Below are 14,821 nucleotides of genomic sequence, written 5' to 3'. Positions count from 1 at the left end.
AGCCAAGAGCAGTAGGAAATATTTGGGTTTTTAAGAATTTTTATGGACAACATGGGGAAAGTAACTTTTGGAATGATAGTTAAAGGAATTCACCACACTGTCTTTAGAGTGGAAGATGAGATTTATCACATATAAAATCTTTTAAAAACTCATTCATAGTTGGATAAAAATTCTTATTTAAAATAGACATTTAGTTTCTTACTAAAAGGACTCTTTTAAAAGTACTATTTAAATACTTTTTTAAAAATAACACAAACTTAATTGTACAAACCATATAGGAGCAGAACACCAACATGCAGGCATGGCAGGCTGCAGTTCAAGTTCTGATGTCAGCTGAAACATCCAGTAGGGCCAAATCCCTGATCTCCTCCAGCAGCTGGTACAAGCTCACACCCTTGGTCTGGCAGTACTCCTGATAGTCTTCATCAATGACTTCAACTCTTGCTTTTTCTTGGGCACGCTGGGCTTCCTCTGCAGACTGACTGACTTCTTTTACCAAGTCAGATCTCAGCACGTGGGAACTCCTCTGGGAAACCTCTGTGTCCGAGGCCTGGTACGGAGCGTTCCTCATTATTTCAAGCTTGATTGCATCAGCATGGCTGCGGGAAGTCTGCACAAGTATCCTTACCTGAAAAGCAAGACAAATTATTTTCTTTCTCATAGTGCTCTTTCCTTTTATCTTCTTCAGATCAAATACTTACTGTAATATGGTCAAAAAGGCTTAATGTAACTGATTCTCCAGTAGTTGTAGTGGAAGTGATTTTATTCTGAAAGCGCTGAAGCGATCCAGGCTTCCACTCGCAGCTCTTGTCACCTTGGCAAGAGATGACTAAGCCTTCTTTGTTTTTCATATATGCAGCACCTTTGATTCCATATCTACAAAAAAGCAGATGAGCAGACAGAAGCTCTTCTAAATTTTCACCCTTATTGGTTCTCTTAATTTTCAAACCAGCAGAAGGCTGAACAGGATTATACATAAAACCAGTGTAAAGGGGGCAGACACTAGCCTGATAATCTTGCTTCAGGGACACTCCTGCATTGTCAAAGAAACCTCTGAGTATACAAAACCAGCGTGAAGATAGTCACCAAAGTATTTTGAAAGCAGTGAAGCAAAAACTCACAGTCAGTGATCCATTATCTTATGTGTTGGGTGGAGCCTGGAATGGCCCAATGGTGGAAGAAGAGCAGCATTACAGGTCATTCCAGACAGCACAGTGAGGAAATAGTTCTTCATTTAAAAAATGAAGAGCCTAACAGCCTTAAACAGCACCATGCAAACATTTCTTCTGTGTTTCCTACAAGAAGCAGCTGTTCAGAAGGTGCTCCAAGCCTGCATGAACTAGCTTGTGGTAAAGGACAAGAGCACTGAGGAGTGCAGGGCTTTGTGACTTGGAAGATCACTTTCTACTCCTTTTAATAAAATAAAAGGAGGAGGGGAGGAAACACTCCAGTCATAGTTGTGCCCTAGCAGCTGCTTGGGTGAAAAATGTCCTGTTAGTTTGAAATAAATACTGTGCAGTGCAGTCTTGCCCTTTCCTCACAGGAACTCTTTTTTGGAGCAAGAGCACAGAAAAGCACTGCTTAAGATTTACAACAAAAATTTATCCCCCAGTCATCGCTCAACAGCAGGGAATGCTAGAAACACTTTCCTTCTTGAGTAACCATCTTACTTTTCAGGTCAGTCCAGGCTCTGGTGAACTCACCTCGGTAGGAACACAAGCACGCCGTTAGTTCGGATTGAGTAAATAACTCCATCTGCTATGCAGCGCTCGTCTGTTTCTGGGGCTTTGTCTCTGAAGTACATGCACTGGAAGAGTTCTGTGGACTGTTTCTGGGCACGCTGAGCTGCCTGCAAGCATCCACCACAAAGAACACAAAACCACCTACATAAGTACTTCAATGAGCTGGTTTGGCTTTGATTTCCATAGTTTCTTTTTCCTATTACTTGCTCCTTTACCTGTCTCCTAGAGAAATTACATCTAAAAGGAAATCCGTCATGTAGTTGACATATGAAGTCACTACCACTCAGAAGAAAACTGATATTTAAATTAAAAAAAAAAAACCAACAAGGTGTTATAGATAAAAAGGAGTGATGCTGTGTCATAATATCCAAAAGCCACAGTCAGGACTGTCACACTGGGGCCACAGAAACACACAACGACCATCTTACCCGGTTTCTGTTATTAATGTGCCTGCACAGTTCCTCAAGATCCTTATTACTGAACAGATAATCCTTAACATCATCTTTGGTTTCACTCAGAGTCGCTGCCGTCAAGAGTCTGTGGACAACAATATCGGCGTATCTTCGAATGGGGGATGTGAAATGAGTGTACTTCTCTAAGGCAAGTCCTACAAATCAAACCGGCAGCGGTGATAAGTGATCAGAGCCATCAAATGCCTCCCACCCAACAGAAGTAACAGCAGGAACAGCATAAAAAAAGTGGCAGGGTACCGTAATGGTGAAACTCTTCCTCGGGACAGGAGCCGGTTGAGAAGTACAACGCGTTGGACATGGCGTGAGTGGCCATAGACCGCAACAGTTTGTTTACAATTGGGTCCGACGGGTCGTTTGCTTTATCCAGGGACTCAGCCAGTGCTTTGTTAGACCTGTCAAAAAAGTGTTAATTCTGTAGAAAAATGAGCTATCCCTGATCCTAACAGCTTACAGTTAAAAACAGCATACAAAAGCACCTGAATATGGAGGCACCACTGCTGCCCTTCACACTCTGATGGCCAGGAACAGTGCCTCCCAGTGTGAGAAAGCTCACAGCCTTCTCACAGTGTCTTGACAAAGTAATTCTGAATTATTTTGAGACATTTAAAAATGACTACATTGCACAGAATTAACTTGAACAAGTACTCTCCTGCACTCCTACTGCAGAAAATATGGTGCAAATGAGGCTATTACAGCACCTAACCACTACGCAGTGACTAAACAAATTCTTTTTCAGATATGTCTATTATTCAGACACGGCCAGTTTCAGTACAGCCAGCAGAACACAGGCACCACCTCACTAGAATATTATCTCCTGCTCACAGAAAGGTTATAGTAAGGGGTTTTTTTTTAAGTCTTGCTATGCAGCATCTATTAACATTAATACTCAGAATTAATGCTCTCTAACAACAACAGCCACATAGTTAACTGCTGAACTTGAACCAAAGCACTGCAGCAAGAGATACCGTGTGTCCATTGAGAAGCCTTTGGCACTGGCACATTCTCGCAGTTCAGTAAAAAACTCCTGTCGCGGCGGCGGGTGTTGGCGCAACAAAGCTTGATGGGGGAAGTTTTGGGAAATCTTTTTTGCCACCCAGTGGTTGGCAAGAATCATACATTCCGCTACAGTCTCGTGCACCTCCAGCGGCTGCCTGGGGATGAGGTCGTGGATGTTGTGTTCATCATCCAGCTGCACTCGGATTTCTACCCCTTCCAGCTCCAGAGCGCCGCAGCTGTCCCGCCTGGCTCTGACACGTCGGGCTATCTCGGTGAGTTTGGATATTGCCCAAACCAGTTCAGCCAACTTCTTCTCTCTAGTTCTTTCATCCAAGTCTTTCAATTCCAGGATATCATCAACCACGCTGGTGTCTCCCTCCAGCAGTCCCTGTGCTGCTTCGTAAGCCAGCTTGTAGGCAGATCGAATGATGGTTTTGACGTAGCGGACTCCCAGCACTTCGTAGGATTCTTTTTCCAGTTCCCACAAGACACTTACAGCATACCTTAAAGGCAAGATCACACGTCTATTGATCTTTGTGGTTGACTTAAACTATCCGTTCATGCACATCCAACTGTTAGAAATGTGCAAGTTTCATTCTGATGCACAAGGTTCATTCTCTTTTTCTTCATGAACAAACTAGTGCTCAGCAATGCCACTAATTAACACACTTGCCATTCAGTCTCACAGATCAGTGGTTCAGAAATAAGGACCAGCTCTGTCAGCAGGATTTCCAATCCATCTGCTGAGGCAGAGTACCCCTAAGACACAAGGGCACATTTGTTATTTTTATTAATTTTTATTTTATTAGGCAGATGCGTCCACAATGAACATCACTGCACCTTGCATATCCTCATGCCAGCCTGATTTATCCTGGAAATTGTAACAAATAATTGTAATAAAATGGGGTAACAGCATGTTGAGGAGTATAGTGAAATATATAGTGAATATTTTCACTATATATTCACTATTTCAGTAGTGAAAACTGTGACCATTCCATGGGTGCACACACTCCAGACTGAAACACTTGAAAGAACAACTGAAGAACAGACACCTTCACCTTAAGGTTGCTGTTAAATACAAAACAAATCACTAATGTTACAGCTAAAAATTACTGGAGCATGAAGCAGTCATTGTCTAATACTTGTATTTCAGCTTTTGTGACTCCCTACTACTTTCCTTACAAACAGTAGCAAATAATTCAAAGAGTAAGTGCATAAGCAGTTGCTGCCCCAGATCTTACCTATCAGCTCCGCTGAGAAGGGAGCACACGCCAGCGCTCAGGACGGAGGGCAGCATGTCGTAGCGACGATCCGCCAAGTAATAGGTGGTAGCCCTGAGGAATAAAATACATTTACTGTTCTCACAAGGACTTGCTGGTGTGTAGCTCCTGAGCAGCCTGCAGTGTAAGTGTAACTTGGGCAAAACAAGACACGTACCATGATTTCAAAAGGTTCTTTTTACAGAAGCCACACATACAATACCCAAGTCAAATTATTTAAATAGCTATTTCTATAGTACAAGCCTAATTTTGCCTTCTTCAGTGTCTTCAACTGCCACTAAAGCCAGAACTAGGGCTATACAAAATATGCTCTGCTAAGAAGAGGTCGTTTAATGGCTATACCACAAATTTCTGCTGGCTAAGCAGTTCACATTTCTTTGCATCTACAAATAAAATACTTCATAAAGTGATTCAGTAGTTCCAAGTTCAAAACAGTGGCAATAATAGAAAAAAAAAAAATTATTATTTGGCACACTAAAACACAAGATTGAATAGTAAAACAAGCCTGCCAAATACCTCTGGAATTAAATTCACATAAGACTTAATTTTATTCTGTGGGTGTTCCAGGTTCTGTGTGAAGATTCATCTCCCTTGGAATGCAGACAAGTGGTTTGTAAATACTTCAAATCACAAATGTTAAAGTAGACTACAAAGCAAACTAGTGCTTAGGGAACGATAAAAAACAGTAACTGTGGAAAAGAGCAATTTAATTGTAAAAGGGTGAAGCAGTGGGTCAGAAAGCAGTTTCTTCCCCAGCAGGCCTATTGAACCAAAATAAAAGCAGGATAACATAGTTATATATTAATTTTAATAATATCTGTTTCTGTGGCACAAAAGAAGAAAGACTTTTTCCTTCCAGTATTTCTCAATGTTTCCTTAAGGTAGCATCACGAACTTCTGAGCTCCATAAATTTTCTACTTTTTAGCAAACCATTTACCTTGCCCTGGCCTCGACATCAGTGTAGGAATTTGGTGCCACGAAATGGGTGACGTCTGCGATGTGCACCCCCAGCTCCAGGTTCCCATTGGGCAGAGCTCGGACCGACAGCGCGTCGTCCACGTCCTCGCAGCCTTTGGGGTCGATGCTGAATATCAAGTGTGTCTCTCTCAAGTCCAGACGGTGTCTTTCCTCCTCTGGATTCACTTTCCATGGATCCTTTGACGAACTCACAGGCATTTCACTCATCTGTACAAAAACATAATATTGATGAACATGTATTTGTATCTTTTTGACAAAAACCAACCAACAAATTAAATTTAATCTTTTCCTTTTCGACACCATTAATTTTATTTGTGTCCTTTTTCATCCTAGACAAATTCTTCCTTGCACTTTCCAAGTCAGTTACATTTACTTTATGGACAGCTGAAAACAGAACTGCAAAGAATGCCACACATATTATTAACAACTGGTACAACTGTGGGGATACTGCAGCTCTGGCAAGCTAATGACTGCATATTGGGTTTTTTACATTCTTTTTCTTTCCATTAATTGTACATATAATCAAAATATTTATCTGTAAGAACTGCTTCCTCTCCTGGTTGAAGGCAAAAGGATTTAAGTGTGATTTCAGTAGAATGAGGCCTTTAGGATCGGTAGCAAAAATACATATTAAAGACATGAATATCTTAAAAATCTACCTCAAATTAGAACTAAGAGTTTGTAATCACAGAACCCCAGAATGGTGAGAGTTGGAAGGGACCTCTGGAGATCACCTCATCCAACCCCCTGCTAAAGCCAGGCCACCTTATCCTCATAGCAAGCAGATTATCTTGAAGTCACTCTTGACTTCAAAACTCAGTGTCTATAGAACCACTGATCCAAAAGTAATTTCCAGCTTTCAAGAACCTGCTGGCAGCTAAGACATTCAGCTGTAAGAGGACCTCTCCCCCCATTTTGAGAAGTAAGACCCTGTAAACTAACAGAAAAGGTATCAAATCACAAAGACTAACCTGGATTTCTGAGAAAGGAGCAACACAAATGCTGTTCTCCACCAGAATAGTGGCAATTTCCCCCTCAAGGTCTCCAATTCTTCCTAGAACTCTCACAAAGTGTCCATTTGGATATACAGAAGTTGACTCCCAAGAGTCGATGCGCACAACAACTCTATAATCCTGCAGCAAGACAATTCTGTTAGAACAGCAACCTGCTCCTGACGGGCTGTCGATACAAACCCTGCCTCAGGGGCAAACAATGCCATCCAAAGAGACTGGCAACTCCAAAAACTTTATTGAAAGGCAAAAACCCCACCATAATGAGTAGCGTACAAACAAATACTGAGGATTTAATTTCCTTCCTGATGAAAAACCTACTTAGGGTCATTATATGGACAATCTCTATCTCAAAGCATAAAAAATAAAAGCAAATCCAAGATGTACACAAAGATTCTTGTACCAGAAAAGGCACAACTGGAATTTAGCTGTGAAGAAGTACTTAAATTCACAAGGCAAAAGTGCCTAGGAATGAACAAAACCATGGCTGTTCTTTCTACAGCAATGCCAGGCTAATCAGCATAATTCATTATTAATTTGTTGAAGAACTCTCTTTACTATTTTCATTGCAGTTTATATATAGTCATAAATCCAATGAAGCCACAGGGGCTACTGCAATTTATACCCCTAATACAACCTTTAATTTATCAGAAAAAAAACAAAACAAGTAGTGTATAAATGCTCAGGGTCCCTGGGCTGGGGCCCAAATTCAGAACTCAAATAAGCTTTATTACCTGAAGCTGACAGAGGTTTGACAGGAATTGAACATGTTCCTTCAAGGCAGAAATTGAACTATTCTCACAGACTTAACTTTATTAATAGTTTTACCCATGTTTTTGCCAAGAAAAACATCATTAGGGAATGTAACACCCACACAATTTTGTGGGAACACAGAACAGAGAAACACTTCTGTCAAATTACCTCTAACGCTTCAGCTTGCTGGGTACTGATGCGGATTTTGGGAATTCGGTAGTCCCAGGGGATAACAAGGATCTTCTGAGCATTTCTGCTTTGGGACTGGCTCTCTTCTTTAGAGGGGAAAGTGACCACATAGTCCCTCCAGTTCTTCTGAATGATTCCAACAACTTTACCTTTTAATAAGAAACATTGTTGGCTGTACATTAAAAAGGAAAAGTCATAAAAGCAAATATGTGGCAGGTACAGAAGATTCTTTTGCTTTGTAATATGAACTAATATGCCCACAAATCTGTGTTACAATTACTAACAACATATGGTATGCAGCCAACAATACAAGTTTCTTATAAATTATTGTTGTCATAGCCAGACTTTAATGAGCTTTTATTTATGTATAAACTAACTCATTGTATCGATTTCAATTGACACAGGCCATCAGTTATTCAGAGAGATTCCCACTGCTACTGAAATGTGGCCAATTCTAGTAGAGATACAGACGATTTTTAATAGCAAAGATCAAAATCAAACAGCATTTTCTTGCAGGAAGAAAACTAACCTCCTAAAACTTTTCACTCTGACCTCAGCAAACTTTTAAGAAGTGGCTATACCTGCAAGCAGTGTTTTCAAATAAGATTCTAAGTTTCCAAGGCACACAGGCATGTCACACTGTAATGGGAGCTGGAAAATCCTTCACTTAACAAAAAATGTTTTCATCTTGAACATTCTTTGTCATCAAGGAATTAAAAGGATGCTGTTATCTTTCTGTATAGAGAGTGGAGGGCTTGAGTGCACACTCTGGTAAATTAGCCTGTGTTAGAATGGCCGTTCATCTCTTGTAGAGCTGTGAAGAGTGACAGCATGCATTTGAGTAGCAAAATATTGAAAACTCAGTATTTGGGGAAGATAACTACAATAATTCAGCTATTTCTGAGAATCAAAATCAAATTTTAAAAAAAGGTTTCACATACAGAAACCATCTGGTGGCCTACTTGTTGGGGTATGTTACAATGCTTTACTCTGAGCGAGTCACTTCAAATGTACTGTGGTGCAAAAAGATGACAATCCCAGAAACAGAGGGAAGGGGCTACACAGGACAACACAGCTTGGACCAGGGACGTGAGGTAATCTTAGCAAAACACTCCATCATGCTGTTTACCTGTAGGCATAGGGTCACCAGTGGTGTCTGCAGGTGCTTTATCCTCGGTCTCATTCTCACAGAGGGCAACAGTCCTTCCTTTCCATTCCTGCACAGGTAGTAACTCAACTGCTACCACATCACCATGGATCGCACGGTTTCGAGCTCTGGCCCCATAAATAAGGATGTCACTTTGAAGTTCTAAAATTAAAACAGAAAGAAACAGAACTATAAGCTCCAAAAAATTAAAATCCCTCCACTCTTGGCAGCAATCTGCTGAAAATTACATTTGCAATACGATTTCTTCCCAAAAGGACTACTGGCATGTAATTAATATTACAAGAAAATTAAAACCTTTTCCTTTTTATTCTTTAAAGGAAGCAACTCTTGGATAAAAAAGCAGCACAGGCTAGGATGAGTTCATTGTTCTTAGGCAGCAGCTTTAAAAACACACAACACAGTTAAATTGTGGAAATCCCTGCCACGGGATTCTGGGTGGCATCCAGAATAAAACAGGGGTTTTTTTTAGTGTATTGAACACTGGCTTGACTGCAGGGTCTGTCACATGAACATCTGAAAGTCCTTAGCAGTGAAAGCTGGGACAATACATCTGTGCAAGGACAATGGCCTGTTCCTTCAACAGTATTTATTCTCATGCCAGAACAACAACACTGGTGTTCCAAACTGATCCAAAAAGCATTTTTCCTATTATGTTCCCAATGGCCAGCTTCCTAATCCTGCCAACACCTATGCACTTATTTCAGTCAAATGAGTGGTCATCTGAAGATAAAGCATAGAGAAAATACTTTTCATCAGTGTTCAAGTTCAGTGTCAAAAAGGCACTGAGTAAATCCTCCCATTGTCTTTTCACCTGTTTCTTTGCTGCCAAATCCCTGAAGTCGAACAAAAGCTTCCAGTTGTGCTCTATGCTTATTGACATTCAGTGTGCCCTAAGGGAAATAACAAACAGATAAACAGAATGAAACAGTCACATCTTTGATTAGCCACCTCTGAGGTACAAGATTTTTGAGTTTACAATTATTTTTACATTTATTAGTGGTTTTTATTGATATGTAGGGTATTCTGAACACAACTGTCTACAGGGCGGGAATGTATAATGCAAAACTTTTAAGTACTCACTTCTGGAAAAGAATAGTAAGCTCTTCTCAATTTAATGGTAAGATGGCAAAGGTCCTTTTATTGAGAGCACAGGCAGTGTAAGATTACTTTTGCTGCCTGCCTTAATGTGGAATCTAGAGTTATTCCTACAAGGAAGAAAACCCTCTGTCTGTTCATATTCTACTCTTGCCTCGCTGCTGCAATTGTCAAGAAAGGAACAAATTACTACCCTAATTCTGTCAATTATTTTTAAGACAAGGACACTTGTCCACCAACAATCCATATTAAGGCCCTGAGCAGCCGTAAAGCTGTGAATTCATTCCACTGCCTAAGAGACCTCTGTGCAACTGAAGTAAGAAATGCTGCCCTTGTGCAGCATTATTTATATTTAAGAAAGAGATCTAGCTGCTTCGTATCACTCCTGTTTCTCCATTTACAGGTATGTCACATATCACCATGAAGAAAAATCCATAGCTAATTTAAGACCCTCAATAACAAATTCTCATTTTAACTTCTCCAAGAGAAAAAACCACCATGTGTGGACAAGATGAAGTAAGGAAAATATTTTGAGACTCCTGACCCTGCCCATTCTCTGACTCTTGCTTTTTTGTTTTCTTTCCCTCTTCCCACTATAGCAGTATTTCTTTATCTAACCAATCTAATTCAGACAACTAAAGGGACCAAGCACAAGACTGCCTTGTTCCATGTTTGCCCTCTACATAGCAAATTACCTGTATGTATCTTCCTGATTTGATCCCAGCCTCCAATATTTCCACAGGCAAGTGCTCAGGATATTCTTTTCCTTTGTTTTCTTGGCTTTCACTCTCCCGTTCACGCCGGGCTTGAAGTATGGAGTCAAAGAGTTCATGGACAGCCTTTAAGTCAGGCCAAAAGTTATCCAAGTAATTCTGTATGCACATATGTAAACAAACATGAAAGCATTTAGAAGTCTCTTCTCTTTCACTAATGCATTTGGAAAGCCCATAATGGATAAAACCTGTCTCATATCTTGTACTCAGCACTTCCAAGTGGTAATGATGTGTTTGCTCTAAACACCACAGATTTGTTCCAGATCCGACCTAACTCATTTGCTAAATATGACAAAGTAGGCGTGACTGTTAAGACAGCATCGTAGACAAGAGATTCCCAAACTTCTACTACCAATATGCCTCATCCAGACAACAAACTTCTTGAAATGCCAAAGCAGAAAAATAAGACTGGCAACCCACTTTTATTTTTACACTGTTTATATGATTCTGTACTCTACACTTGGGCCACTTTCCATTGCCTCATAGCAATTAAACCAAGCATCATCATTTTTATATCACTTTAAGGTAAATCTGTTTTACTCAACATCCTTTTACAGCTAAACATAAACCTCCCATCCACACATCCCACTGAATACAAGTGGTATCAGAGATCAACTAAAGGAAGAATGTCTTCTTAACTGTCTTCTCCCACATCACTGCACCCTAAGCAGTCAAGGCTAAAGCAGACTGGCAGAATGCTGATGGATATTTCAGCTACAGCTGTTTGTGGGCTGCTTGCACTACAGATTTAGACAGCTGGCTGAGGTAACTGATCTTTGCTCATCAATGCCAAATTCTTTAAAAACAAGGAAAAAAATGAAAAGGGCTCCTAAGAAAGACGATGTCTATCTTTAGAGCTGCTGGTTTTCTTTTCAATTCTCTGGTTTGCTCACTGCCACCATTTTTATGACGTTGACATGACAGATATCTTTGCTTGCTTTGACAAATGAAGACGTGAGTTAGCAGCGTAGTTTTGTTAAATATAAACTCTGAAATGATCTGCACGATGCACTGGGCTTTAATGCACTTGCGTCACCATTCTGATGCAGCATAAAGGAAGCCACCTATTTTTCTGGCACGTTACCTTGAAGGAAATCACAAATACTCCTTCTGTTTCATTTCCGTACTGCCTGATAGCATCTTCATCTTCTGTTACCATAACAACTGGCATCTGACCCAAGCAGTGGTTATAATACCAGACTGCTGCGTTGTAAATACTCCTAGAAAAGCAAAGGTTGAAATAAGATTTCTGGCACATCTCATTTGCTACTTGCAAGACACCTGCAGGCTTTCTACAGATCAGATTTTGGGTTAACACACATACTTTTGAGATACATACACTGAGCTACAGAAACCTTATATCTGCAGAAATGTTTATGTGCCATCCAAAGGCACTGAGAGATCAGAGGAGAATGAAACGTCTCCTCCCCAATTCAGGTACTTGTGCTCTAGCAGCACTGTAATAGACTGTTCCTCTGAGTGAAAGTTTGTAAAAAACATGTGGGAACTGCCAGGACTCCACCATTATGGTGTTTGCAGGTCATCAAACACCATGTCTAGCAGTCCAATAGGGTTTATTGAGCTAAAACATCCTTTAAAATGTCTGTGTAACTTCAAAATGATCCAGCATTTTTTTTTTTAGGCATTATTTCACTTAAGTGCATTTTTCTTTTCCTAAGAAAACAATGTTGGCAATTTCTTAACTGCAAAAGGACAATCTAGACTTCCAGTTATTGTGAACTGTTCCAGAGCTAAGCAGAGCAAGAGTATGAACTCTTATGTCCCCAGTACATGCTAATATTCCTAATTACAACGACACAATGCTCTCCAGCATAGTGCTACATCAGTGAAAACAAACCTGGTCTGCCATTTCTCCATGGATTCTCCTTTCTCTCTTGGCAAGTAACAATGCTGGTGGAATTCATTAGCAAACACAGTACAGTCATGACGGGCATCCTTTACCAGATTTCGCAACTTGTTGTACTGTCTGGAATACAAAAAAGATAAATATAGTCCTGTGCTTTCTTTTGATAGTGCTTTTTAAACTCCAGATTAAAATACAGCTGCAAAACTCAAGAAAAAGTACTGTTGTGCACAAAGAAATGCATTCATTAAATTACACCATTGGTGATAAAACCTAAACCATCATCTGTAAGCAAGCTTTTCTAGTCGCCATTATGAATGCCTCTGATGTTTAAACACGTTATGGCCATACCTAGGTTAATGTCTGGTCACGAGCCATCTGATTAGTTACTAATGCTACAGGTTTAGTATCACTGCTATCAAGTGAAAACGGACTGGCACTGATGTCCATGGACCACAAAGGATCACAGTTCCTTCCCTTCAGTAAAATTACATTAAGACATCTGAAAGATCCAAAAACCAATTAAGCACAGTGTACTTGCCACCTTTGCGCTTAAATACACATTGTACAAAGGTAGTATATTTACTTCTAAATCAAGAATAAGTTTTTATAAGATAATTACCTGCGTCCTTTCTGATGCTGCACAGCTTGACATGCTGTCTGCATGAAAATGATGCCTCTCAGCTCGGGAAACTCAAGGATCTCCAGGTAATCCTGAACTACCTTGCAGTCAGGGACAACATAATGTGTGACATCATCCGATAGCAGTTTGCCATCTGAAATATAAATCAGAGGTTAAAGGTTTAAACTTTCAGCTGCAATACCGGTTTCTTGAAAGTACTTTCAGCTGCCAAAAAATCAGGAGTTGTACATCCTCAAAGCTATTCGTATCTCTTTTCCCAGTGAACAAAAACTTTGACTACTATGGTACAATGCTCTGGTACAACCTCTAAAATTTGTGACAGAACCTTTTTGCATCCACTGATGCCAAAATGAGTGAGAAAGATCCACTTTCATTATGAAAAGCATGTCCTTTAAAGAGTGCAGGTCACAGTCCTTTTTTCTCCATTTCCATATGAAAAAGAGACCCTACGTCTGCCACAGAAAATCTTTTCATGTAATTTTCAAAGGGTGCAGGATGATGGATGCTCCATTACACTGCTTCCACAGATCTCTCTGTTCATCATGATCCATTTGCAGCAGGCTCTTTTCCTGCATCTTTACAAAAAAAGAAGACAGATAAAAGTACACACTGAGAAAAGCAACACTTCTGCAAAGAGATGTTCTTGAATCTGAACTGTTACCATCACTGCTAGTTCTTCCTAAAGAGGCTCCAGCCCTTTGGAATATGCCATCAATATAGCACAACCAGCTCATCACACACGACATCTTAAAATGTACCTCAAAGTTCATTAGGTTGACTGCTCTGTATATTTCAAAGACTACCCAGTAAACTTTCAGGTGGGGGGGATCCTCACAGTGTTTTCCTCTTTGTGCCTACAGTGCAGACAAATTATATATCATAATTTAGGAATGTAAAGAAAAGCTAATATTTATTCATAATTCAGAAAAACATTAAAAGGGACATGTCACTTGAAGATTTATGTCATCTGCCTGTACTCAGCTATCCCTGCCTGCCCTACACGTTGAGATCAGAGTAGCTCTGAAGCAGGCACAGCACTGCATCGCAGCGTCTGGCCGTGGTTTACGTAGGCAGTCTCTCACGGGGCATGGCATAAGTATGCTCAGTGAATAATTTGGTCAATTTAAATAGGTTGGATATTATGTTTGTTATTTACCAGTCAGTTTCCTGCATAAAATAAATTGAGCTATTTAGCAACAACAACAACAAAATCCTGAAATCCCAACTAAAGGTCATATGATGGTCTATGATGCACGTAATAGCACTGAAGTATGTAAAAACAACAACAAATCTAGATATCGCAGAGGCTGGCAGTCTTCCTGTGTCTGAAACAGCCACGGGTAATTACATTTAATTCCTTAACTAAAATATCTGCTGATGAATTATAGTCTGCAAAGAATTACAACTGCTTCAGGATAACAGCTTGGACCCACTGTAAGAACAGGTAGGTACAGAATTTAATTCATGCTATAAACCACCACCCTGCAGAAATCAATGCATTTTAAAAGATCCATTAAAAAAACAAGTATTAAACTTGTGTAATCCTTTAGCTTTCTATCACTGTCTGTGAACAGTTCCCAGTTAAATCCCACAACAACTTCTCAGTTCTTTTTTGTCTTAACACCTCGATTATTTCGGAAGGATCTGGCTTTGGAGCAGTACTTTTGCTATAGCCTTGATTTGCTAGCGGCTGTTCTTTAACTCGACCGCTCAGACCCGTGTATATCCAGCTCGGGACAGCAAAGGGGAGACTGGAAGGAGCCTCCGGCGCCCGCACAGCAGCGCGGCGCCCGCTCCTCCCCGTCCATCTCCCGTCCTATTTCTCTTTTATTCGGCCCCTGTCTCTCCGCACCAGG

General features: G+C 40.3%; 1 protein-coding gene across 1 annotated transcript; it reads right to left on the bottom strand.

Moving 5' to 3' along the window:
• Window positions 1-316: 316 nt before the first annotated feature.
• Window positions 317-13,096, bottom strand: DIS3L (DIS3 like exosome 3'-5' exoribonuclease). The gene is made up of 16 exons (XM_008940341.1): window positions 12,945-13,096; window positions 12,317-12,445; window positions 11,543-11,678; window positions 10,381-10,557; window positions 9,402-9,480; window positions 8,552-8,731; window positions 7,402-7,571; window positions 6,442-6,603; window positions 5,430-5,677; window positions 4,453-4,545; window positions 3,181-3,714; window positions 2,453-2,607; window positions 2,171-2,349; window positions 1,704-1,849; window positions 702-876; window positions 317-628 (listed from the first exon to the last, which is right to left on the bottom strand). Exons 1-16 carry the CDS (start codon window positions 12,986-12,988, stop codon window positions 317-319), a joined length of 2,919 nt encoding a protein of 972 aa, XP_008938589.1. The 5' UTR covers window positions 12,989-13,096.
• Window positions 13,097-14,821: the final 1,725 nt, after the last annotated feature.

This window comes from Merops nubicus, unplaced genomic scaffold, assembly GCF_000691845.1.
Source record: "Merops nubicus isolate BGI_N331 unplaced genomic scaffold, ASM69184v1 Scaffold2925, whole genome shotgun sequence".
Lineage (NCBI taxonomy): Eukaryota > Metazoa > Chordata > Aves > Coraciiformes > Meropidae > Merops > Merops nubicus.
This window is presented reverse-complemented; position numbering and strand designations above follow the sequence as displayed.